Below are 26,275 nucleotides of genomic sequence, written 5' to 3'. Positions count from 1 at the left end.
TGGTGCTATTGACTCTGATAGGAAGAAAGGAACAGAAATCTGTAGGAGGGTTGGGAGAGTCAAGGAATATGCTTAAGGCATGAGAAGGTGGAGAAGGGGTGATGCCCTCCAGGACAGACAGGAGGCAAATCCTGTGTCTGACTAGCCTCCTTGCCCTTTCCAGGGTAAAGACACCCTGAGCCCATCACGTCAGGAGAACCAGCCATGCCGAGTGTGGATAGACCTGGGTTCCCACCTCCTGGGAAGGCCTGTCTGCCATGTCTGCTCCCTGCGGAGGCCCCTGGCCATCACAGTGGACCCAGGATAGACACCAGCAGCCGCTGCTCATGACAAACTGTCCTCTCAGTCACCAAACCCCGCTCCGTGTGCCCTGGGGTGTGTGCTGGCTCAGTCGCAGCCTCACATCCTCCACAAAGTCCCACTTCAGCATCTTCACATGTCTGAACTCTCTCTCTCTTCTCAGTTCTCTGCCCTGATTCCCACTGGGGCATGGATTTTGGCAAGAAGACAAGATGGAAAAGGAGGGTCTCGGGTGGGTGATGCCGCTGTGTGTGTAGGTCTGGGGGCAGGGGCACAAGAAGAAAACTCCCCAAGCCTGTGGGATTTTAACCTGGTTGGGGACTCAGCACCAAAAAGGGACATGCAGATGGTGTCTGGGTTCATAGCGCTAAGTTCTGAGGCCAGAAGAAGAGCTGGGGGTCTTAGGGGCAGAGGTCTCTGCGGGGACCTAGCTGAAGATTAAGGGACACAACCTCTCTCTGGTCACCTCCAAGGCTAAAGAAGGTGGCAGATTTAGCCTCCAACCACAAGATTGTCCATCCTGACCAGGAAGTGACATGTCACAGAGGGTGGAGCAGCCCATGTGGTAGGAAATGGCCCAGCTTGGCTCTGCCTTCTGCAGTGTGAGTAACACACTGAAGCCAGAAGCTGTGGGCTGTGGGGAAGTGGCTGCATCGCCACCCAAGGGACACTGGACTTTGCCAGACGTCGGGGTTGAGAGGAGCCACTAGCACCATCCCAGAGCTGTCAGCACCGGCCTCAGCCCAGGCGGCTCTCTCCCTGAGCTTCCTGTACCCTGACCCTCTCCAGCCTCAGACCTGAGACAGGGCTGGACAAGGAAGCAGAGGGCAGAAGAAAAGCAGAAGCGAAGCTCAGATCTGCTGGGAGGAGACTACATTTTGTCCCCTCCTGGGGTCTTGCACAGTGGCAGGTGACATTCGTGTTACAGGAATGACTGCCAGGGCCTGGGCCTCGTGGCGGTCTTCAGTTCTGCTCCTCCTGCTTGTCCCAGGTGAGTGGGCCGACCCTGGACTCGGGGAGCTCTGTCCTGAGTGGGAGAGGGCAGGGAGGGGTGCAGGCGCTGGAGTAGCGGTCATAGAGGGGAGCAGGGGCAGGGAGAGGGGAGGAGGGCAAAGGAGCACCCAGGAGCGGTCAGTAGCCGCCTCACCAGGGGACAGCAGGCGGCAGGGCACAGCACGGGGGAGGCCTATTCCTCTGTGCCCGAGACAGGAAGCCCTGGTGGGAGGTGATGCTGTGACTGTCATTGCCAAAGTTATCCAATCACAAATTTTATCTGGGACGATCACACACACAGTCACACTCACATGCACACACGGTCACACTCACACAGTCTCACACACATGCACAGTCACACTCACACACAGTCACACTCACACAGTCTCACACACACATGCACACAGTCACACTCACATGCACACACAGTCACACATGCACACACAGCCACACTCACATGCACAGTCACACATGCACACACAGTCACACAGTCACACTCACACAGTCACACACACACAGTCACACTCACACAGTCACACACACAGAGTCACACTCACATGCACACACAATCACACTCACATGCACACACAGGCCCGCACACACCCAGTGTTTCCCTAGCCTTGCCTTTCCAGTCTCCATGGAAACTTCCCATGCCCTTCCCACCTCTGCACAGAGGGAGCCTCCCACCCTCAGTCCCTGTTCCTTGGTGGACAAAGGCTGCCTGCCTGCCATTGCCTTCTCCACACGCCCAGGGTCCATGAGGGGCTGACACTGCGGCACCCCTGACCAGGCCCCTCTGGTAAGGAGACAGGATTTTGGCTTGTATTTTTCAGGCTATTTTCCTCTGAGCCACCCCAGGACCGTGGCGGGCCCCGTGGGGGGATCCCTGAGTGTGCAGTGTCACTATGAGAAGGAACACAGGACCCTCAACAAATTCTGGTGCAGACCACCACAGATTTTCCTATGTGACAAGATTGTGGAGACCAAAGGGTCAGCAGGGAAAAGGAATGGCTGAGTGTCCATCAGGGACAGTCCTGCAAACCTCAGCTTCACAGTGACCCTGGAGAATCTCACAGAGGAGGATGCAGGCACCTACTGGTGTGGGGTGGATACACCGTGGCTCCGAGACTTTCATGATCCTGTTGTCGAGGTTGAAGTGTCCGTGTTCCCGGGTGAGCCCCTCCTTTTCTCAGCACCAGGCCTGCCTGAGCCTAGGGCTGGTCATTCTGTCCCTGAAGAAAGAAGTGGAACAGGAGGGTGTGAGCCTGGGGGTTGGTGACTCAGGACACTGTGTGCCGCTGTGTGTGGATGAGTGTGAGTGCGTCTTTGTGTATGGGTGCCTGCATAGGAGTGTGGTGTGGTTTGTCTGTGTGTGCACCTGCATGTGTGTGTTGGGAGGGTGGGCACCCACAAAAGCACCCTGGCCCTGTGGCTGGAGACCCCCGCTGTGGGCCCTCCCTCACGGCCTCAGGCCTGAAACTTTCCTGGGTGGGGTCTGTGAGGCCACCCCTGACTCTGGGGTCCTTGCTACCTCCCTGTATTGACAAGGGCCGGATCCATACTGAAGGGTGCCCACTGTCCCGCCTGGGTCTAATTCGCTCTTCCCCACGGGGAATTGGATCCCCTCATCATTGGCTCCTCTCACTCAAGGCTGCCCCTGCCCTGGGGCCTGCATGGATGCTGCCCTGTCTGGAGGGTCCTGAGGCCGCAGCCTCACAGCCCTGTCCTGGGAGCTCCTGCAGCAGCCACTGGAGGACACAGGAAGGAGCCCCAGAGCCCTGGGTGGGGTTCTCATGCTCCTGGGAACCACATCCTGCCCCTGAGGCTGACCTGTGTGTCCCCCTTATTCTCTGGCACGTTTTACCACAGGAGGGAACCCCAGAAATTGCCCCCTCAGGCAAAGGGACCTGTGGATGGAAGTGAGCTGAGACTGGCATGGACCTGAGGGCCCTTTCCCGTGCCGAAGATCATTCTTCCCTCAAAGGCCCCCTCCTGTCTCACAAGACACAAACCCAGTGGCCTCAGTGTGGTTGCTTTTCCATCGTTTTCTTCTGACAATGTCCCAGGTTCCTCGGAGCATGTTCTTGTTCTCCATTTCCCCGGGGGCGACGTGTCCCTCCTGCGCCCTTTGTGCCTTCCTATCTAGGAGTGAGGAACTAAGATCCCACCTGAGGGCGCCAGGGAGAGGAGGAAAGGGCCCTTATCCAGCTGTATTCACCACGGGCCGCCGCCCAGGCTTCACCGGGCATCCCCTCCCTAGATCTTTCTTCCTGGGCATTCCCTCCCGCTGAGAGGATGGCCCAATGGCCTTGTGGGGCCGCGGCATGGCTGCCATTTGGGGCTGAGTGGACTCGGGTCCCATCGTTCAGGGAGGACCCCACTGACTTCCTGTCCTCACTTCCAGCCTCTCTCCAGCCACTGCTGTGCCCAGGGCCCTGGCTTCGCAGTCACTCTGGGTCACCCTTCGCAGAGTAAACATCACCCCATTCCCCCAGGTCACCCTGTCCCTCCCTGGCTGGGGTGAAACCTGGAGACCCGTGCCTTTGCCACCGGTGAGCAGGGCAGCTCTCACATCTGAAATGGTGTCCTGGCTCTGCAGTACCTAGGGATGGGACAAGGAGAGGCCCAGGACCCTGGTCAGGCCTGGGTGTGGCCGTGGGGCATGATGGATGCAGGGCATCTGTCCAGCACATCATTGGTGACCTTGTCTGTGAAAATTGGAGCAGAACAGGTGAGAGTAAGTGGGAGACCCATGTGATGTCATCAAGGTTGACCTGTGTTTCACCCACAGCTGGGACAACCACAGCCTCCAGCCCCCAGAGCTCCATGGGCACCTCAGGTCCTCCCACGAAGCTGCCCGTGCACACCTGGCCCAGCGTGACCAGAAAGGACAGCCCTGAACCCAGCCCACACCCTGGGTAAGGTGCCTGCACATAGGACTGGGCCACGCTGGCGGCCTCCCCACTGCGTGTGATGTTTAGGGGACTCGGATGTCCCTTCTTCCAGTCCCTTCTTTGTTCGCACCTCCCACACCAAACGTGAAGGTTCTATTAAGTGTCAGGCACTCCTTTTGGGATTGGGTCACAGCAAGTAACCACACAGCCACTGTCCTGCCCTGGTGGAAGTTGAGTTCTACTGCGTGGATTCACGCATTGAGCAAGTCAGCACAGAGGCTGATGTACAAATACAGCAAAGGGTAATGAATGCTGGGATGAGATGTTTGTCTCTTGGGTTTGGGGAGAGCGTGTGCAGGTGTTGGAGTTGCTATTTCACTGACGATGATCAGAAGAGGGTTTCAGAATTAGAGGACATGAGCACAGAGACCTCAAGGGTTGGGGGCTGGGCACTCTGGGGTCTGGAGGAAGAAGGGTCCAGGTGGAGGGAGGAGCGAGGCAAATGTCCTGCGAGGAGCCTTGGGACCTGGCCAGGCCAGGGAAGGGGGCAGATGCTCTGGGGTCCGGTGGCCCCGGTCCTCTCCCCTGCCTCCCTCGCAGCCCTGGCCAGAGTTTCATCCTGTTTGATAAGCCCAGTCCTCCGAGGAACTGAGAGCTGAGCTGTCCATTCATTAATTCCTTCAACAACCACTGAAGTTGTAGGGCAGATTATTGGAGACTCCGGGTAGGCAGCAGGTACTCACTGTGAATGAAACAAATGGTCCCTGCCCTCCTGGAAATGCTGTGTACAGGAGAGTTGACACCAAACAAATAACCCTTTGTGAATTCCGGGACCCCAGCTGGGTAACCCTCCATGGGGAGCACAGAGGTAGACAGCTGCGTCCTGGACACAGACCCTGCCTGGATCCCTGGCACGACCTCACGTCCTCTCATGGTCCTGCCCTTCCTGTGTCACAGTCCTCAGGTCAAGGGTAAATCCGAGGCTGAGGGTTAGGGGCCGTGATGCTGAGACGGGATGGACTGTCCAGGGGGGTGCTTATGTGGTTGGCTGTGGTCACAGGATTGGGACACAAGGGTCAGGGGATGGTGAAGGGCACCTGGGCCTCCCCTGGGGAGGTGACTCACTGCCCGTCACCGTGTCCCCACAGCTCCCTGTTCAGCAATGTCCGCTTCCTGCTCCTGGTCCTCTTGGAGCTGCCCCTGCTCCTGAGCATGCTGGGTGCCGTCCTCTGGGTGAACAGACCTCAGAGAAGCTCTAGAAGCAGGCAGAATTGGCCCGAGGGTGAGAACCAGTAGCATCTGCTGTCCATCAAGGCCCTGTGCTGCAACAGAGCCCCTCTGGGGGACTGGAATGACCTCCTGACCACTCCCTCCCGGGCTGCTCTCTCCACATCTCCTGGAATCCTTTGTGAGCCTCCTTCAGCCTTTTCCCTGTGCCCGATCCTCATGTGTCACACGTGAACCTGATGGACATGGACGCCCTGAGCTGTGAGTCCACGTCTCATGTGCACGCCCCGGCCAGCTAAGCCTCGGGCTGTCAGCAATACCTCTGAGTGCCCGGATGCCCTCCCTGCACCCTTCCGTTTCTCCAGGAGCCTGGCACTGCTTCCTCCACCGTTTTCACAGGGAGAAGCAGGTCTAGGACTCCCCTGCACCTTTGCCACCATAATGGCCCACACTCCCTGGGTCCAGGAGTGTAGAATATGCGGCTGCTTCCATTTGCTGAATGTGTCGATTCAATGATGCTTTCAAACTTTAATAAATGACAATGTGTAGGTTTGGGATGTATCAGGCCCACTCAGTCAGACCTGAGTGAGAAATCCATTGTTCCCTGATTTCCACAGGCCTTTGCTGAGGATAGTGGACCAAGCCCCATGTTAGGCCTCTCAGAATGGGGGTCACTGCAGAAAAGGATCCAGGATTTCCCCCAAAGCCTGACTATTCCCTCCTTCAGGTAGACACATACTGGCCAGTGTCTTTAGGTCCCTCTGGGAGAGCTGGTAGAAGATTCTCAGTGTGAACTGTGGTAGCATAGCCAGGCCTACCCTTCCTCCTTCTTCAAGGGGACCTGACCTCTCCTTCATTCCAGGGCTGTGGGTTTTAACTGGTGCAAATTTGGAAATGGATTGAGGGCTATGACTCCTTGATGTGGTAGTTAAGTGAGTCTTTTGCTCAGTAGTATAGACCATGTCTGTCTATACAGACGAAAGAAGATGTTATCATTTGCCCACCATTTCAGTTCCAGGGTCGCCATGATGACCTGGCCAACACCCAAGACCCCTGTGAGGCAGAAGATTCCCATGAGTCCTCCTGGTCAAGGAGGGCCTCGCCTGGGGGGTTCTTACCCTTTTTTCCATTCGGCAGATGCTTATGGGAGCTTTTGGTGTATCAGACACTGACCTGGCATTGGAGTCCAGCCGTGAACACCCAGGCAAGGAGCTCTGTTTACATTGAGCCCATATTCCAGGTGGGGGATAGAAACGATAAACAAATGCAAAAATACATGAATATGTTCCAGAGGTAATGTAAAAGACAGAGGTGAAAAGAGCCACGGAGTAAAATAAGAGAAGTGGGGTGACTGCTTTGCAGGAGTGGAGGGGTCTGTGATGAAGCCCCTCTAATAGGCGCTGAGCAAGCAGGGATCAGGAGAAAGGAGGGGGTGAGCGCCAGGATCCCTGTACGAGGAGCCCTGAGGCAGAGAGAGCAGCAGGTGCATGTGTCCTGCCAGGGGGGCATCTTAGACTTGGATCTGGAAAACACAGGAAGCAGATCCCTCTCTGGATCCAATGGCTCCAGGGCCTGCAGATAGCATTCTCTGTCTCCTCCCCAGCCTGAGCTGGATATGGCACACCAGCATCAGACAATTAAGTTTTCTGAAGGCAGGTAAGACTCGAGAGAGTCATGCATTCATTCATTCAACAAGCAATTTGTTGACTTGCCCTTGGCAGACCCTAGGATGACAGCAAGTCACAGCTGCGATCAGGACAAGATACTGCCCTGGTTCTCCATGAGCTACCAGTCCAGATGAAACCCACCAACAAAACAGTGATAAAGACAAGAGGGAAATGTGAAATGGGTCATGAGGACCCCTAAAAAGGAAGCCACCATAACCCAGGAAGGTCAAGGAACACGCAGGCAAACCTGTCAGCTGGAGGCAGGCAGAGGAGTGGGAGGTTGAGGGTCTGGACAAAGACCCGAGTGGGGAGGGTGGCAGCACCGAGGTGAACCTGGAGCCAGGAGGTTGGAGCCACTTGCCGGGTGATAGGGGCTGCCAGGACCTGTGTGCAGAGGCCAGGTCAGGTGGGTGCCATCCTGTGACAGCAGGAGCCATTGGGAGTTCAGCAGTGCCTCCCCAGGGCCGTGTGTGTGTGTCAGGGGTCACATTGTTGATTGTGGGGAGAATGAAAGGGATGAGTAAGAGCAGAAGGGGAGACCAGGTCAGGTCCCCGTGGCAGGGCCGGCTACTGCCAAGCTGGGTCAAGGTCAGACCTGAACACTGGGCAGATGGGAAGGCCCGGGATTGCACTGGGCTGGCGACAGTCCCATGATGTGATTCGGGGGCATCAGCACCAATGACTGCAGTGCACACTGTCCCTGAGAGTGTAAATGAAGGGAGGGCTGGGCAGGACAAGGGTGCAGTGACCCCTTCATGGTGCCAGGTCCACCAAGATTCCCCTGTCACTCTCCGCTCGGCCTCTGGTGCTATTGGGCATGATAGGAAGAAAGGAACGGAAATCTGTAAGAGGCTTGGGAGAGTCAAGGAATATGCTTAAGGCATGAGAAGGTGGAGAAGGGGTGATGCCCTCCGGGACAGACAGGAGGCAAATCCTGTATCTGACTAGCCTCCTTGCCCTTTCCAGGGTAAAGACACCCTGAGCCCATCATGTCAGGAGAACCAGCCATTCTGAGTGTGGACAGACCTGGGTTCCCGCCTCCTGGGAAGGCCTGTCCGCCATGTCTGTTCCCTGGGAGGCACCTGGCCATCACAGTGGACCCAGGACAGACACTAGCAGCCGCCGCTCAACAACCATGAATTTTACAGATAGATGTTTGCAGCCACAGGGCAGGTGCCAGTTTATCTGCGAAGAGGACTAGACAGGGCTCCTGCCTTTGTGGGAAATGCCATCTGGAGAGGAGCAGGCATTCGACAGATATCCAGGTTATTGATTCCTGCACCTCTGAAGAGTCTGCTCCTGCACACAAAGGGCTTTGGTAGAGATTCTTGTGGATTCAGGTCCTACCAGGTCCCTGGGTGTCCCCTCACATTGCTGCTATGGCCCTGCCCTGCCTCAGCCCACAGCCCTGAATCTCAAGGCAATTCTTAGGGTGATAATTAGAGGCCATTGGTCTTATGTGTCTGGCTGCTATGTCCAGGTTAGTTCTTGATTTTTGTGCCCACAGTACCTTGGCACTGGAGATAGGGGCAAGGTGGAGGGCACCAGGGCCTCCCCTGGGGAGGTAACTCACTGCCTGTCACCGTGTCCCCACAGGTCCCTCCTCAGCAGTCTCCACATCCTGCTCCTGATCCTCCTGGAGTTGCCCCTGCTCCTAAACAAGCTGGAGGCTGTCCTGTGGGTGAACAGGGCTCAGAGAAGCTCGGTGGGGAGGCAGAGTCAGCTGGATTGTGAGAAACCGTAACTCTGATGCCCATCGATACCGCGCCAAGCAACATACTCCCTCTTACATATGGGAATGGCCTTCTGACCAACAAACCCATGTTTCTATCAGAAGATTTGGAGGCTTTTTTCTTGTGATGTATCAGACACACAAAAGAATACATGCACTTTACACCAAGAATACTCTTTAACCTGTGTGTGCCCACCATCCAGTTTAAGTAATAGAACATCATTCATACTCATGAAGCCCCAAACCGCTTGCTGATCTTATGCAATTTCTTTTCTATCCTTCTCTCAGAAAACCACATCCTACATTTTATTTTATTGTATCTTTTTTTATAGAGATGGGTCTTACTATGTTACCCAGGCTGGATTTGAACTCCTGGGCTCAAGCCATGGTCCTGTCTCAGCCTCTGGAGCAGCTGGGACTACAGGCACGCACCACAGCACCAGGCTCACATTCCGATGGTTATGTCCATCATCATCTTGTTTTAAGGGATTTGCCACATACATGCATATGGATTTCCAAAGGGTATGTTGTTTAGCTTTGTTTATTTTTGAACTTTCTGTGAATAGTATTAGGCATTTTTATTTCTAAGCAATCGGACTTTATCTTTCAACACTTTTTTTTTTTTTGAGATGGAGTCTCACTCTTTCACCCAGGCTGGAGTGCAGCGGTGCAATCTCGGCTCACTGCAACCTCTGCCTCCCAGGTTCAAGCGATTCTCCCGCCTCTGCCTCCTGAGTAGCTGGGACTACAGGCGTGTGCCACCATGCCCGGCTAAATTTTTGTATTTTTAGTAGAGAGGGGTTTTACCATCTCCTGACCTCGTGATCCACCCGCCTCAGCCTCCGAAAGTGCTGGGATTACAGGTGTGAGCCACAGTGCCTGGACCATTCAACACTTTATTTTTGAGATTCATCCATGTTGATGTGTTGACGCACTGATGTGTCACTTCTTTGTACTGGTCTACATTCTGTTGTATGAGCATAGCATAACTCGCACATCCCTCTTCCTTAAACAGCCGTTTAGGTTGTTTCTTTTCTTTCTCTTTTTTGTGCTCTTCTTATTTTCCTCCTTCTCTTTCTCTATCTTTTCTCTCTCGTCTTCTCCTTCCTCTTCCTCCTCCTCTTGTCCCTCCTCTTTCTCCTCTTCCTACTCTTTTCTGCCTACTCTTCCTGCCTACTTCTCCTCCTCCTCCTCCTTTTCTTCTTTTTTCTTTTCCTCCCTCTTTTTTTCCTCCTCTTCCTCCTGCTCTTCCTACCTCTTGGTCCTCCTCTTCTTTTATCTCTTCCTCCTGCTCTTCCTACCTCTTGGTCCTCCTCTTCTTTTTTCTCTTCCTCCTCCTCCTTTTCTTCCTTCTCCTCTTCTTTTTTTGTTGCCATTACTTATAACGTTATTATGAACATATATCCTAATTTTGTCTGTCCAAAAGTGTCTCCTAGAGTAGAGTTCTAAGGGAATAATTGCTAGGTTTTGCTGCATGTGTGTAATCAGCTCTACTAGGCAAGTGCAAATTATTTTCCAAAGTAACTGCACCAATTTTTGCTCCTTATCAGCAGTGCTCCTGCTTGAATCTTATCAGACTTTCTAAATTTGTTCAAGTTAATGGGTATGAAATGGTATCTCATTGTTTTAATTTGAATTTCTCTGCTTACTAATGTTAAACTCATGCTCATGTGTTTTTTGGTTACCTGAATTTTCTCTTTTGAGAAATGCCTCTTCTAATCTTCATCTACTTTCTGTTGTTTGTCTGTGTTCTTTTTTTTTTTTTTTGAGACAGAGTCTCGCTCTGTTGCCCAGGCTGGAGTGCAGTGGCGTGATCTCGGCTCACTGCAAGCTCCGCCTCCTGGGTTCATGCCATTCTCCTGCCTCAGCCTCCCGAGTAGCTGGGATTATAGGCGCCCACCACCACGTCCTGCTAATTTTTTGTATTTTTAGTAGAGACAGGGTTTCACCGTGTTAGCCAGGATGGTCTCGATCTCCTGACCTCATGATCTGATTGGTAGAAGTTCTTTGCAAGTCTTTTGTTAGTTACCGGTGCTCCACATATCCTTTCCTGGTTTATTGGCTTTATGATATCTTTTGAGAAACAGGATTTTCACTTTAATGTACAAATTATTCATTTTCCTTAGTGGTTTATGCTTTCATCTTGCTTAACCAATTATGGATACTCCCAAATTAAAACAAAAATTATCCTATATTTTCTTCTAAAAATTTTTAAATATTCCCTTTCACAGGTAAGTCCTTGACCCATTTCTAAATGATTTTGTTTCTAGGCTGAGATAATAATCCATTTTTCTGTCTTCCATTTGGATAAGCATTATCCACATTTTCCCAGCAATCTGCAATGCAACCCCTGGCAGGTATTTATTTCTATGTCTGCTTGGACCTTTTTCTAACCACTCTATTATGTTGAATTTGCCTAATTGCTTATTTTGGAACCAAGACAACATGGTTTTTATTACTATAGCTGTATTTAAATGTCTTGTTATCTGGTAAGTCATGTCACTATACATTGTTCTTTGATATTGGGAATGTCTTTGCAAATATTGGCCATTTCCTCTTCTGCAGAAATTTTAGAATTAACCAGTCAACGTACTAAAAAAGAAAAAAAAATTATGTTGAGACTTTAAATGTAAATGTATGAAATTTATCTTTATAATAATTTCTCTGTCTATGAACATGGTATGTAATTCTAATTATTTATGAGCTTTTATAATGTCTTTTAATAACATTCTATTATTTTCTCCTTGATATTTGCTCATATATTTGTTAAGTGTAATTCTGGATATTTTATGTTTTTATTCTTATTTTGTGGCTTTTTTTTTTTTTTTTTTTTTTGAGACAGAGTTTTGCTCTTATTGCCCAGGCTAGAGTGCAGTGGTGCAATCTCGGCTCACTGCAACCTCCGCCTTCTGGTTTCAAGCGATTCTCCTGCCTCAGCCTCCCAAGTTGCTGGGATTACAGGTGCCCGCCACCATGCCCAGTTAATTTTTTTGTATTTTTAGTGGAGACGGGGTTTCACCATGTTGGTCAGGCTGATCTTGAACTGATGACCTCGTGATCCATCTGCCTCGGCCTCCCAAAGTGCTGGGATTACAGGCATGAGCCACCGCACCCCGCCCCATTTTGTGGCATCTTTTATTGCATTTTCAAGTTATTCATTGCATGCATGTAGATAAACAATTGATCCTTACTGATTATATATATTTAGCAACTCTGCAAAAAATCTTAGTAATTGTTTTCAGTTTTATGTGTAGATAATCAATTAATCTAGAATAATTTAGAGCTTTGTTTTTCTTTCTAATTCTCATGTCTTTTGTTTCTCTTTCTTGTTGTATTGTGCAGGCTAATCAAAGTGTTGAATCAAAGTAGTAATTTTGAGCAATCTTGTCCTCTTCCTGATTTTAAAGGAAAGATTTTGCCATGGGTTGTAACGGGTTGCTTATAGGCACCTTTTAATTCCTAGTTTATCATGAAAAGTAATGGATTTCAGATAGTTTTTTTTGTGCATCTACATGATTATGTGGGTTTTCTTCTTTATTCTATTAATGTGATTCATTATATCAATTTTTTTAGATGAAGCCTCATTCTGTCACCCAGGTTGGAGTGCAGAGAAGACGATCTGTTACCCATCTAGAAAGAGAAGTGAGAATAAAAGCATTATTTTAGTCTCCTTCCTTTCAGTATGTGATCCAGGATGGAGAACACAGTAGGGGGCGTTCCCCCATCTATTTTCTTTCCCTGGTTCCTGGATCCTGGCACCCATTTAAATGTGCTGGCCATGACTGCAGGCGTGACCCTCCAAGCCATGGCACCAGAGAAACTAGACTTCTGGGCCCGGTTACACTTCCCCAAGCACCTTAGTCTTTTGTCTTTTATTTCTCTTTGACCTCCTGTGTGACCTGTGTGCTTCCCTAAAAAACAAAACAAAACAAAACAAAACAACGATTTTAAGAAAAACTACGGGCCAGGTGTGGTGACTTATGCCTGTAATTCTAGCACTTTGGGAGGCCGAGGTGGGTGGATCACCTGAGGTCAGGAGTTCAAGACCAGCCTGGCCAACATGGTGAAACCCCGTCTCTAATAAAAATACAAAAATTAGCCACACATGGTAGCGGGCACCTGTAATTCCAGCAACTTGGGAGGATGAGGCAGGAGCATCACTTGAACCCGGGAGGTGGAGGTTGCAGTGAGCTGAGATCATACCACTGCACTCCAGCCTGGGTGACAAGAGCAAGACTCCATCTCAAAAAAAAAAAAAAAAAAAAAAAAAAGAAAAAAGAAAAGAAAAAAAAAGAAAAACTACATAATTGGGCAAAGCCTCTTTAAGGGAGGGGTCGTGCTAGATTGAACTTTATATCTTGCTATTATTATGGCCTGTGCTAAAGCATTTACCCTTAGAAAAATGGTTCTGGTTAACTTCTGGACTTAAAAATCCCCTTACTAATTAAGTACCATCTTAATCGGAGACAGAATATTTGCCTTAAAGGAATGTAGGAACCGAATGGCCATTTTCCTGCCAATGGGACAATATTGAGTCTAAAATTTGGCTATGGAAGACATCTTAACTCCTAACTGCTAAAGGCAGGACTTTCCCATTTCAAGAAGAGGCCTAGAGCCTGATTTCTTTTTCTTTTTTCTTTTCTTGTCTTTTCTTTCTTTCTTTTTTCTTTTTTTTTTTTTTGAGACCGAGTCTCGCTCTGTTGCCCAGGCTGGAGTGCAGTGGCGCTATCTCGGCTCACTGCAAGCTCTGCCTGCCGGGTTCACGCCATTCTCCTGCCTCAGCCTCCCGAGTAGCTGGGACTACAGACGCCCGCCACCACGCCCAGCTAATTTTTTTGTATTTTTAGTAGAGACGGGGTTTCACTGTGTTAGCCAGGATGGTCTCCATCTCCCGACCTCATGATCCGCCCGCCTCGGCCTCCCAAAGTGCTGGGATTACAGGCATGAGCCACCGCGCCTGGCCAAGCCTGATTTCTAATCATGCAAAAAGAAGCTGCGGTTTGCCATGAAAAAATATGCTTTATGTAGAGGATTTCTATTTCTACTAGGTGGCACTGTTGGCTTAGAAATACTATGTGCTCACCAGAGACGTGGTAGTGAGTAACCTCACCGTGGGAGAAAGGGGAGAACTCTGTTCCTAGAAGATTGCAAGGGCATCTTCCTGATTTTGCTTAACAGGATTACTTTCCTAGGCTGTAAAACTCGCTACACATTTCACACAGAGAAAGTGTAAGAGACCGCAGATAGAGAAGGAAGGAGAGTTTTGTGACAAGATAGTTAAGGATTCTTTGCCAACACCCAGAATGGGCCACCAGAGGCTGGGTCCAGTCCAGGGGCCTTTGAATCATGCCAGGGTGTGCTCTGGCCAGAAATTGTTAGTTGCCTTAGAACTTTTCCCAGCCTTGCACAATGGCGAGGTCTTCCCGTGAAAAGAAGCTGATTGGAAACATGGCCAACATTCCCAATGACCCAGGGGTGTTGGGGGGTTCTCCGTGTTCTCACCAGCAAGCCTCACATTCGAGTCTTCAGTATGGCAGCCAACACTAAGTGTATGTACCCGGCTGACGGATGCCCATTGACTTATTTTATTTTAAAATAGAGGCTAAGAGTGCCTCGGAATGATAGAAGAGATTTTAAGCTCACTCCCATACTTACCACTCCGATGAGTGTCGTACCTTGGATTCCCAGCCAGTGCAACAAAATGGTATGGCTCTGATGACTGGAGGAACACTAGGGTCCTTGGTCTCCCGCTGGTTTGAATAAAACAACATGGGCACACGTGGAGTTGTTTTAAGGAGTGGAGAATTTAATAGACAAGAAAGAAGGAAGGAAGAGGCTCCCCCTGTTCTGAGACTGAGGGAGGCGGGCTCCAAGCTGAAAGAGGGAACCTTGAGTACGGTGGAAAACAGCCAGTTATATGAGGAGGATGGAGGCGGTACCTGATTTGCATAGGGCCCAGGGGATTGGTTTGACCAGGTATGTCATTCAAGTAGCCCACGAAAAAACTAGCCTTCCTACCCTAGCCTTTTAATATGCAAATGCAGGCGCCATGATGTTCTACACACATGGGTGTATGTAGGGGCGGCCATGTTGCCAGGCACATGTGGGTAAAAGAAGAAGAGGCGGGAGTCTCCATGTTTGGGTGGACCCAGTTTCTAATGGCCTGTATTTGCATATCAAAGCTTGCCTGCCCAGCTCTAAGAGCCAGGGCTTTTCTGCTAGACAAGAAACATTTATGGAGCTGCTTTAAAAAAAAAAAATCTTCCCAAGCACCCCTTTTCCTCTCTATCTACCTAAAATAATTTCTTAATAACTCCTATAACAACAACAAACATTATGAGCCCAATTAATAGATACAATAACTGAGGCACAGAGATGTTGATTGCGTTGTCCACAGTCACGCAGCTTGTAGGTGGTGCTCGTGGGGTTAGAGCCAGGTCTGTCTGACCCAACAGTCTGCATGTTTATGCACTTGGCTATAACACCTGAACAAATGCATGTTCAGGTGTGCCCAGCATGACCCATCTGACATCTGAGTTGGGTGTTCACTGTGGTATAGAACAGCTCTGAAATTGACTCCCAGAGTGTTATACCCCTTGGACCCAAGGCCTGCTAGGCCAGATGCCCCCCACCCCACCCCTTCTGCAGACGTATCTCCCCCTACCCTAAAGACCCGGCACAGTCCCCTCCCTCCTCTTTTTTACATAGTGACGATGCTCAAGCCCTGTGGTGCAGCCTTGCCAAAAAATGACACCTCTTTCGTTGAATAATTAAAAGCAGGAACTACCCACTCTATAAAAGGAAGTGAATGAGTAAGAAAGTCAAAGGCGGTCTAGATACACAGAAGGTGCAAGCCAGAGCTCAGGCAGAACTTCCAGAGTGCATCTGGGATCTGCATTTGCCACTGGTTGCAGATCAGGCGGACGAGGAGCCGGGAAGGCAGAGCCATGTGGCTGCCCCCCGCTCTGCTCCTTCTCAGCCTCTCAGGTGAGTGGGGCTGGGGCCTTGGGCGCTCGGTATGACAGGGGCAGGGCAGGAGGCAGAGGGCATTTGTCCTTCCACATCCAGGGAAATGAGAGGTAGCTTTGTGAAGTCATTCGACAAAGGTGCACTGGGGACTGACATCGTGTGCTTCGGGGCCTGAGGACATCAAGAAAAAGGAGGAGAACTGGCCATTAAAGAAGACTCCAGGCTTGAGGCCATGGCTCACACCGATAATCGTAACACTTTGGGAGGCCAAGGTGGGAGGATTGCTTGAGTCCAGGCGTTTAAGACCAGTTTGGGCAACATGGTGAGACCTCGTCTCTACGGAAAATGAACAAAAATTAGCTGGGCGTGGTGACACGTGCCTGTAGTCCCAGCTACTTGGGAGGCTGAAGCTGGAGGATCCTTTGAGCTCAGGTATTCAATTCTGCAGAGTTATGATCGCACCACTGCACTCCAGCCTGGGTGATACAGCAGGACCTTGTCTCAAAAAAAAAAAAATAAAGTAAAAAGACTCCAGATGGCTTAGTGGGTGAGACATACACATAAACAATGAGCAATTGCAGGACACAATAAGGCATTGGTGGAGGTGTGTGCGGAGGATGAAGCAGTTCTCTCTGGTGACTAGAGAAAGACTCACGAAGCTGTGCACTTGATGTGCCTTGTAGAAGGAAGGTCAGTCTCTGGAGCAGAGCTGAGAGGAGAACACTCTAGAGAGTTGGGTGTGTGTGTGTGTGTGTTGGGGGACCTGTGCGGAGAGATGGAGGCTTAGAAAGAATGGTGGATTCATGCAGAGGGAGCTGTCAGTGTGCAGGATGTCTTGGAGGTGGCGAGTTGGATATGAGGTTGGAAACACAAAAGACAAGATTATGAAGGCCATCCACGCCAGGCTCAGGAGCTGAGACTTTCAAAGAAAAAACTTCTCAAGAACCCAGGTGGAAAGTGGGAAGGGCTAGATGATCTTCTCCATGGCAAACCTTGGTGGACACCTAGAGGGCATTAGGGGACAATCTAGAATTTTACGCAGGGTGTGCAATGTGTGTGGGCCACACAGTTTTCTCCTGGTGCCTAGGGACTGACCATCTGGCACAGATAGAGCAGTCCACGGAGGGACAACAGGAAAGAGCATGGCTGGGGAGTTCTGAGACCCGACTCCAGTCCTGGCTGGACTTCAACCCTTCAGCCCGTTCAACGGGGCTCTGCTCCAAGCTGACGGCTGCCCTGTCATTTCCATCTCTATCGTTCCTCATACCAACTCTTGACAACATATAGAAGCCTGATTAATAGTTCCAGCCATCATATTCTGTGGTTAGAGAAACCCCCAAATATTTTTTTAAATGGGACTAATTACATTGTGAGCCCTTTACAGTTTGAATGACTGAAGCTGGGATTGATGACACTTTATTCAATGCAGCAGCATCTCTTTTCTGCTGTTAGTGATTGCTGACAAATCCAATTTATGTTTTTGGGTATTTTGTTTTTGTTTTTGTTTTTTGTTTTTGAGACGGAGTTTCACTCTGTCACCCAGGTTGGAGTGCAGTGGTGCAAACTTGGCTCACTGCAACCTCCGCCTCCCAGGTTCAAGTGATTCTTCTGCCTCAGCCTCCTGAGAAGCTGGGATTAAGGCGCCTGCCACCATGCCTGGCTAATTTTTGTAATTTTAGTAGAGACAGGATTTCACCATGTTGGTGAGGTTGGTCTTGAACTCCTGACCTCAGGTGATCCACCCAGTTTGGCCTCCCAAAGTGCGAGAATACAGGCACGAGCCACCGTGCCCGGCCCCGAAAAGATTTTTAGATGTTCAGGGCAAGTGCAGCTGATGAGGAGGAGGAGACAGTCTCAGTACCCAACTCAGGCAGCAGTATGGAGAGGAAAGCAGAGGGAGCTGTCAGTGTGCAGGACATCTTGGGGGTGGCGAGTTGGATATGAGGTTGGAAACACAAAAGACAAGATTATGAAGGCCATAATCCTTAGGAGAGGAGAGTTGGGGAGGGTGCTGCTGGGGCTGGGAAGACCTCTCCAGATGCCACTGCCATGATCCAGGCACAGATGAAGTTCTGACCTGTTGATGAGCTGTCACTGACAGAGCAAACCCCAAATGTCTGGTGTTGGACATACATCCAAGTCTTCTTTTAAATTTAAAAATAAATAATTTTTTGAAGACAGTGTCTCACTCTGTCACCCAGGCTGAAGTGCAGTGGTGGGCGATTATAACTCACTGCAGCCTTGAACTCTCAGGCTCAGGCGATCCTCCCACCTCAGCCCCCCAAGCAGTGGGGACCACAGGCATGCACCACCACTCCTGGCTAATCTTTTGCATTTGCAGACACAGGGTTTCACCATGTTGCCCAGGTTAGTCTGGAACTCCTGGGCTCAAGCGATCCTCCTGCCTCAGCCTCCCACAGCTTTGGAATTACAGGCATGAGCCACCTTGCCCAGCCTACACACATCCAAGTCCTATTACCACCTTCAAAGTAGAGCGTAGCTTGACTGTCTTATGAATAAGGAAGCGAGGCTTGCAGAGGTTAAGCAACTCTGCCAGGGTTTCCCAACTAGTTCAGTGTCAAGTCTTTCTGCATCAAAGCCCACACTCTCTCTGATGTCATGCTGTCCTTGTGGCCTGCGATGGCAGAGACTGAAAGAAGAAAAAAAAAAACCTGAGGAGCATCTCTAGGATAGAGCTGACTAAACTGGCTACCAATCAGCTCGGGGGCTGAAGGAGAGGACAGCATGAAAGAAGATGCCAAGCTCTTCCTGAAGGCTGGGTGGTGGAGCTGCTGGTTTGAAGAGAATCAAGTTGGTTCTGCTGATTGAATGCCATGTTAATTTCCAGTGGCTGCTGTAACAAATTAACATGAACTCTATGGCTTAGAACTGCACAATTTCATCATCTCATTGATGCTTCTGAAGACCAGAGCCTGGCGTGGTCTTACTGGTTAAAATTGATGTGCAAGTAGGGTTGGGTTTCTTTAGAGCAGTGGTTCCCAACCTTTTTGGCACCAGGATCCAGTTTTGTGGAAGACAATTTTTCCACATCAGGAGTGGGATGAGGATGGTTTGGGATGATTCAAATGCATTACACTTATTGTATACTTTATATTACTATTATATTGTAATATATAATGAAATGATTATACACTGCACCATAATGTAGAATCAGTGGGAGCCCTAAGCTTGTTTACCTGCAACTAGATGATCCCATCTGGGGGTGATGGGAGACAGTGACACATCATCAGGCATTAGATTCTCATAAAGTGTGTGCAATCTAGGTCCCTCACACACGAAGTTCACAATAGGGTTCTCACTTCTATGAGAATCTAATGCCGCCGCTGATCTGATGGGAGGCGGAGATCAGGTGGTAGTTTGAACAACGGGGAGTGGCTGTAAATACAGATGAAGCTTCGCTTGCTTGCCCACCGCTCACCTCCTGCCGTAAGATCCGGTTCCTAACAGGCCATGGGCTGTTACTAGTCTGTTGTCCTGGGGTTGGGAACCCCTATTCTAGGGGAGAATCTGTTTCCCTGCATTTTCCAGCTTCTAGAAGCCATCTGCTTTCCTTGGCCGGTGGCCTCTTCTTCCACTTCAAAGCCAGCAACAGACCATCTTCCAACTGGACTCTCCCTCAACCCTCTTTCACCTAGAATATCCATGGAGATTATTCGGGATACTCTTCCTGTCTCAAGGTCCTTAACTTCATCACATCGGCAGAGTCCCTCTGGCCATGTCAGGGGACATATTCGCAGGTTCTGTGTATGAGGATGCCAACAGCTATGGGGGACATTATTCTACCAACCACGAATGCAAAGCTCAAGAAAACTAACACAGCTTCAAGGAGAAGGCCCAAGCTGTGAGGAGGCGGCATCTGCCTGGAGAAATAGACCTGGCTTTCCCCACCCTGCAGAGACCCCTGGCCTGGGCCTGAAGCTCTGAGGCCAAGAGACAGTCAAGAGAGGCTTCCCCTGTGATTCTCTGCCCGTTTATCCACTTCTGCGTGATCAAGAAACCCGTGTCATTGCCAAGGAAAGAGCCTATCTACACACAGCCTAACTGGAGTCAATCAGCGGAGGCACGGACTGCCATTTGATTATGCTCACCTCTAATCTGTTCAGCTTTCACCAGGCCTTTGTTACTCTTGCCACATCCAATTGCTCCACTAGAAAAAAGTACTGAAGGAGAGTAGTTCAGGGTGGGAGAGGAAGTGCATTCAGTTCTGCAGCGAAGGAATCTGGGGTGGAGACATCCAGCATGTCTTTGTAAATGGTGGGCTAGCTAAGGGGAGTCTGAGCTGCAAATATGGATTTGGGAATCATCAGGAAACAGGTAATCATTAAAGCCATGGAAATGGAGAGACTCCCTCCATGGAGGCTTGTCAGGTGAGACAAGATGAAGGCTGGAGAGGGAACCCTGGGTACCCCCGCAGTGTGCTGGGGCTGGCTCACAGGAGCTGGCTTGGGACATCTTTTCCCAGCTCTGTGTCCAGTGACATCACATGGATTACCTGACATCTGCCACCGTGGGAGTATTTACACTATGGAATTTGGCAAATATTAAAACCAGATTTTTTTTCTTTTTCTTTTTCTAGACAAGAGTCTCACTCTGTTGCCTAGGCTGGAGTGCAGTGGTGCGATCTCAGCTCACTGCAACCTCTGCCTCCCGGGTTCAAGCAATTCTCATGCTTCAGCCTCCCGCATAGCTGAGACTACAGGTGACTGCCACCACGCCCAGCTAATTTTTGTATTTTTAGTAAAGACTGGGTTTCACCATGTTGGCCATGTAGGTCTCGAACTCCTGACCTCAGGTGATCTGCCCACCTTGGCTTCCCAAAGTGCTGGGATTACAAGTGTGAGCCACCGTGCCCAGCTCCTAAACCAGAGATTTTTTCCCCCAGAGGGCTGGTTGTTAAATATTTGGCTCCGATGAAAACAGCATTGAGAGGACAAGGAAAGAAGGTGGTAGGAGACCATGGTGTCACATGCTAAGCAGGTCTAGAAGCTGGTGGGGGAATGGACTGAGAGGGAGATGGGGATGAGGAATCGGGTGTGCTAGAGACACACTCGGGACTCTTAAACACCAAACTGGCTCAGGCAACAGGAGCTGTATCTTGGGATTTTGTTTTCCAGGCTGTTTCTCCATCCAAGGCCCAGAGTCCGTGAGAGCCCCAGAGCAGGGGTTCGTGCCGGTGCAATGAGCTGTATCTTGGGATTCTGTTTTCCAGGCTGTTTCTCCATCCAAGGCCCAGAGTCCGTGAGAGCCCCAGAGCAGGGGTCCCTGACGGTTCAGTGCCACTATAAGCAAGGATGGGAGACCTACATTAAGTGGTGGTGCCGAGGGGCGCGCTGGGATACATGCAAGATCCTCATTGAAACCAGAGGGTCGGAGCAAGGAGAGAAGAGTGACCGTGTGTCCATCAAGGACAATCAGAAAGACCGCACGTTCACTGTGACCATGGAGGGGCTCAGGCGAGATGACGCAGACGTTTACTGGTGTGGGATTGAAAGAAGAGGACCTGACCTTGGGACTCGAGTGAAAGTGATCGTTGACCCAGGTAAGAACTTTCTTATCTACACAAGGAGGCCCTGGAGCTCAGGGCTGGGAAAGTCAGTGCTCTTACCTGCTCCCCTCCAAGGCTGAAAGGGAATGATGGTGAGCCTAAGAGAGAGAGAGAGAGAGAGACAGACAGACAGACAGACAGGCAGACAAACTGACTGGGAAGGAGGTGACAGAAACTAAGGGAGAGTGGTGGCCAGCATCGCTCTGCTATCTCAGTCCCTGAGGTCTCTCCAAGGAATCCAGGTGGGGCTTGGGATGGGGGTGGGAATGGGGACCTCAGCTTTGGTGACTGGTGGCCCAGCCCTGCTCATGGCATGGCAGAGAAGGAACCTAGAGCTGCCCAGGGGGTCCTAGTATTGAGTCCCACTAACTGCACCAACCCAGAGTAGCTCTGGGTGTCTTACAACACCCTCCTCTCTAGGTCCCCAGCCACCTGCTCCGCTACTTTATCTGGCTGTGTAAGATGAGCACGGGGTAATAAAGCCCCAGGGAGGTGCATGGGTGACAGTGGACGCTTTAAAGCAAAAGGATGGCTTCCATCACGGGCAATGTCAGGGACCACTCTGGGTGCCCTGGCTTCTCCTCCATGCCTTGGACTCTACTGACAGACTCTGGGGTCGTCCTGCTGCTGTTGCTGGAGTCTGGGAAGCAGCCCCCAACCCCACTTCCACCCACACACACCTACTCAGTACTTCGTCAGCTCAGTGTCCACTCGGGTCCATTTGGTGGTGATGTGGAAATAGACAATGCCAGCTTTAGAACAAGCCTGTGTACTGTTGGGGTTGGGACCAAAGAGGCACATGGACACAGTGGCTGCAGTTGAGTAAAGAGGAGTCCAGAAAGGGTCAAGCAAGACTTCCTCAGGGCTGCCAAGTAGGGGAAACCCAGAATATCTATGGGGGCGGAGAGGGGATTGAGCAAGACATGCAGGCGGTACAAAGAGACAAAAAACAGTGGCCAGTGTGGAGCTTTAGGGAGAGAGATGTTCCGGAGTCTTGGGTGGGGGACCTACAGGGGTACCCAGCCTGTAAGACGATCAGGGGCTCCATAGGAACTGTTGTGATTGGAATTACCTGCAGCTCAGACAGGAGCCCACCTAGTGTGGCCAAAGCCTGGGTCTTTTTTGTTTTGTTTTGTTTTATTTTGTTTTGTTTGTTTTTTGAGACAGGGTTTCAGTCTGTAGCCCAGGCTGGAGTGCAGCGGGGTGAACTTGACTCACTTCAGCCTCGACCTCCTGGGCTCAATCGATCCTTCCACTTCAGCTTCCTGAGTAGCTGGGACTACAGGGGCACATGACCACACCTGGTTCATTTTGTATTTTTTGTAGAGATGGGGTTTCACCATGTTGCCCAGGCTGGTTTCAAACTCCTGGCCTCAAGCGATCTGCCTCCCTCGGTCTTCCAAAGTGCTGGGATTACAGGCGTGAGCCACCGCGCCTGGACAGCCTGGGACCTTTGAGAAGAATTTGCTGGGGCCGAGGACTGAAATAAAAGATCACTGTTGGGTCATGGATACTCAGTGCTGGGCTGGGCTCAGGGCCCCCCTGACCAGACTGCCCCCAACAAATTGCCTATATAGTTGCTCCTAAAAATGTTCCGTTTCTCATAGTCGATGTTCTCTAGTTAACTGGACTGTGCCCTTTTCTTCATGAGCCTTCTGGAGTCCCCTTTCCCTTTTTCTGGACTACCCCAATTTCTGGACAGCCCATTTCCAGAATCTTCTCTCCTTAAGCCCTGCTCAGGCACCACTCCAGTGGAAAAGACCAGAAATTTATTTCCCCATCCAATAGTCCCACTTGCAGGATAGGTGGAAAGAAAGTATGAAAAAAACCTCTCTTTCCCAGAATAAACTACAGTGCTTACTCCTGTTTAATTTTTAATTTTTCTTGCCACATCTGAACATGATGAGGAAAAATGTCTGTGTGTTGAGATTGAAGTGACTCAGTAGAAGCATGAGGGGCTGTAGCAGGAGAGAAAAATCCTCCTACTCCAGGGAAAAGGGTCTTCTGGTCAGGGCTGGCAAGGTTGCGTGGCTTTGTGACCCATGCACGAGCTCCCAACTGTGCTAATAACCCATGGCTGACTTTGCCTGTGTCTAGAGGGAGCGGCTTCCACAACAGCAAGCTCACCTACCAACAGCAATATGGCAGTGTTCATCGGCTCCCACAAGAGGTGAGTCATGTGGTTCTTTCTCCTGCCCCTACCTGGGGTCCCTCCTAAGGGGAAGCCAAGCCTGGGAACTCCTGCCTGTCACCAAATGCCAGCACCTGTTCTAGCCAGAGTCAAGGCCCCAAGCCCACCCTCCATCTCTCTCCTGCCCCCATCACTGCAATCCACCATCTCCCCACTCTAGCTCTCACCAGAAAACCGCTCTGCAGAACTCTTCTCAGTGAGCATCATTCTCCCAGTCAATCAGTCAACCTTGCATTGGTGGCCTCATGGGTGCCAGGGGGAGATAAGATACCACCCTCTGTGGTGCAAGACATCAAGGGACACAGAGCAGGAAGGGTGATTTACCAGCCTGGAGCTAGCATTAGCAGGAACAGAGGCAGGAAACACAACCTGTATTTGGTGACCTCTGGCACTTCTGTTGAGCTGAGGTGTACTTTGGGCAAAGAGGGTCCCAGAAGGTGATGTTAGAAATGAAGACGGGCCCCATGCAAAACCAGCCAAGGTGACTGTTGGAGGACCCCTTGAGGTTGAACCAAGGAGGAGGTTTACAGGGATCTTCAGAGTGGGGCTGCCCGGCCCAGGGTCACAGGCTTTGGCTGGTGGCTCACAGGGTCAGGGGATGGGAGTGACATGGCCTGGGGATGCCCAGGGCTCTGACCACTGCATCCTCTTCCCCAGGAACCACTACATGCTCCTGGTATTTGTGAAGGTGCCCATCTTGCTCATCTTGGTCACTGCCATCCTCTGGTTGAAGGGGTCTCAGAGGGTCCCTGAGGAGCCAGGGGAATAGCCAATCTACATGAACTTCTCCAAACTTCTGACTAAAGACATGGCCACTTAGAGAGACAGATCTGCAGAGCCTTCCTGCCCTGGCCACGTTTCCAGAAGAGACTCGGGCTGTGGAAGGAACATCTACGAGTCCTCGGGATGCAGTGACTGAGATAGGGGCCCTGGGCCTCCGCCCTGGCCTTGGAGCTGGTGGGCACCTCCCTGTTCTGCACAGCTCAGGGACTTAGCCGGGTCCTCTCCTGAGCCACCATCACCTCCTGGGGTGCCAGCACCTGTTCTCTTGGTCAGGAGCTGTAGAGATGGAGCTCAAGCACTGGACGACTCTGTCCCCACTGCTGGAATAACTCGGGCACAGAGCATGGGACCAAAGTACAGAAAGAGGTTGGGGGAGACCCCCCCAGCCCTAGACTTCCATCATTCCGGAGACCAACTCAACACCGTCTTTGCCTGAGAACCTGATATATCCGTGTTTAAAAATTTTTTTTTTTCTAGCAAAGTTGGGTTTTAATGACTTATGTTCATAGGAAACCTCTCTGATCCCACACACAAGGAGGGTGATTCTGGGATGAGTTCCTGGTTCTAGGGCATGAGGGGCTGGATGGACCCTGTCCCCAGGGAGGACATGGCTCTGAGTCCACAGGGCTGAGGAGGCAATGGGAACCTCCCTGGCCCGGCCCGGTGCTTGGCTTCCCCCTCCCACCTCTTCCTCCTCCTAGCTCCCCAAGCTCCCTGCCTATTCCCCCACCTCCGAGGGGCTGCAGCTTGGGAGCCTCCTCAGCATGACAGCTTGGGTCTCCTCCCCAAAAGAGCCTGTCAGGCCTCAAGAACCACCTCCAGGTGGGGAGGGCAGTAACGAAAACCATCGCAGGAAATGGCACCCTCCCTTTTCGGTGATGTTGAAATCATGTTACTAATGAAAACTGTCCTAGGGAAGTGGTTCTGTCTCCTCACAGGCTTCGCCCACGGCGATGAGGCCCTTGAATGTGGTCACTTTGTGCTGTATGGTTGAGGGACCCTCACACCAAAGGGACCTTCCCATGTGAGACGTGCTCCCGCCCCCACTTGCCCACAAGCAAACACACCACACATGTTCAGCATGTTGCCCTTTGAACACCCATGAGGACGCCTCCAACCTGCTCTTGGTTCTAATAGGGAGTACTGACTGTCAGCAGTGGATAAAGGAGAGGGGACCCTCTGGTCCCTAGCATGGCACCCAGAGCCTCCCCTCTTCTTGTCCTTCAGCCAAAGAGAAACTTTCTCTGACTTTGAACTGAATTTAGGTCTCTGGCCAATGATGGGCCTGAAAATTCCATAATGGCCAGAGAGGAGAGTTCGAGCCCGGCTAAGATCCCCTGAGTCATTCTGTGAGGGACCAAGACCCACAGTCCACCAGCCCCAGGGCCCTGCCTCCTGGAATGCTTTCCTGGATCCAGCTTCCCAAAGATCCGACCAGACCCAGGGAGGATGGCACCGCTCCGCGGGAGGGAAAGCCAAAGCATGGTGCTTTGCCAGCTGGACTCAGGGGCGAGGGGACATTGGCGCTTGTCAACGTGATGTCATTCTTTTCCCACCGTTTCTTCCTGTTGATATTCAATGAATCCCTCAATCTCTCTGGAGCTAGTGTGGCTGGGTTGTTATTCTCGTGGCTCTGTTAAGGAGAATCCACTGGAGTAAAGTAGGCATCTATTGTCTGTCTGCCCAACTACCACCCACCGCGCACGCCCTTACACCACCACCCCTTGTACACATCTCTAGGAATACCCCTTGGGGTTCCAACACAAGCTGACAAGCAAGGCTTGCCTAATACGCCCATTCTCTGGGGTAGGGAGAAAGACGGAAGTCAATAAATGAGTCACTAGTGCTGGCATTGCATTTTCCAGCAAATATGTTTCCATTGGGAGCTTGGAGCCAAAGCCGTCATGCCCTTAAATAGCCACAGACCATGAGGATTCGGCATATGCTGATTTT

At 50.9% G+C, this 26,275-nt stretch overlaps 2 protein-coding genes across 3 annotated transcripts; both read left to right on the top strand.

Annotated features, from left to right (window-relative positions):
* The first annotated feature begins 841 nt into the window (after nt 1-841).
* Nucleotides 842-5,999, top strand: CD300C (CD300c molecule). Its single transcript, XM_003953178.6, is given in 4 exon segments — nt 842-1,291; nt 2,127-2,465; nt 4,085-4,211; nt 5,336-5,999. Coding segments are annotated over 4 exon segments (675 nt in total). The 5' UTR covers nt 842-1,230; the 3' UTR covers nt 5,484-5,999.
* An 8,685-nt stretch (nt 6,000-14,684) lies between these two features.
* Nucleotides 14,685-25,920, top strand: CD300LB (CD300 molecule like family member b). 2 transcript variants are annotated; one of them, XM_054670041.2, is made up of 4 exons: nt 14,685-15,800; nt 21,013-21,342; nt 23,446-23,518; nt 24,197-25,920. In XM_054670041.2, the coding sequence occupies exons 1-4, from the start codon at nt 15,761-15,763 to the stop codon at nt 24,306-24,308; spliced, it is 555 nt and encodes a 184-aa protein (XP_054526016.1). In that variant the 5' UTR covers nt 14,685-15,760; the 3' UTR covers nt 24,309-25,920. The 2 variants fall into 2 exon arrangements, with proteins under 2 accessions (XP_054526016.1, XP_063655996.1); XM_063799926.1 differs by having other exon boundaries at nt 15,322-15,800; nt 20,918-21,342.
* The last annotated feature ends 355 nt before the right edge of the window (nt 25,921-26,275 follow it).

Source organism: Pan troglodytes, chromosome 19 (assembly GCF_028858775.2).
Source record: "Pan troglodytes isolate AG18354 chromosome 19, NHGRI_mPanTro3-v2.0_pri, whole genome shotgun sequence".
NCBI lineage: Eukaryota > Metazoa > Chordata > Mammalia > Primates > Hominidae > Pan > Pan troglodytes.
The sequence above is the reverse complement of the archived record's forward strand: the minus strand, read 5'-3'. Positions and strand labels throughout refer to the sequence as shown.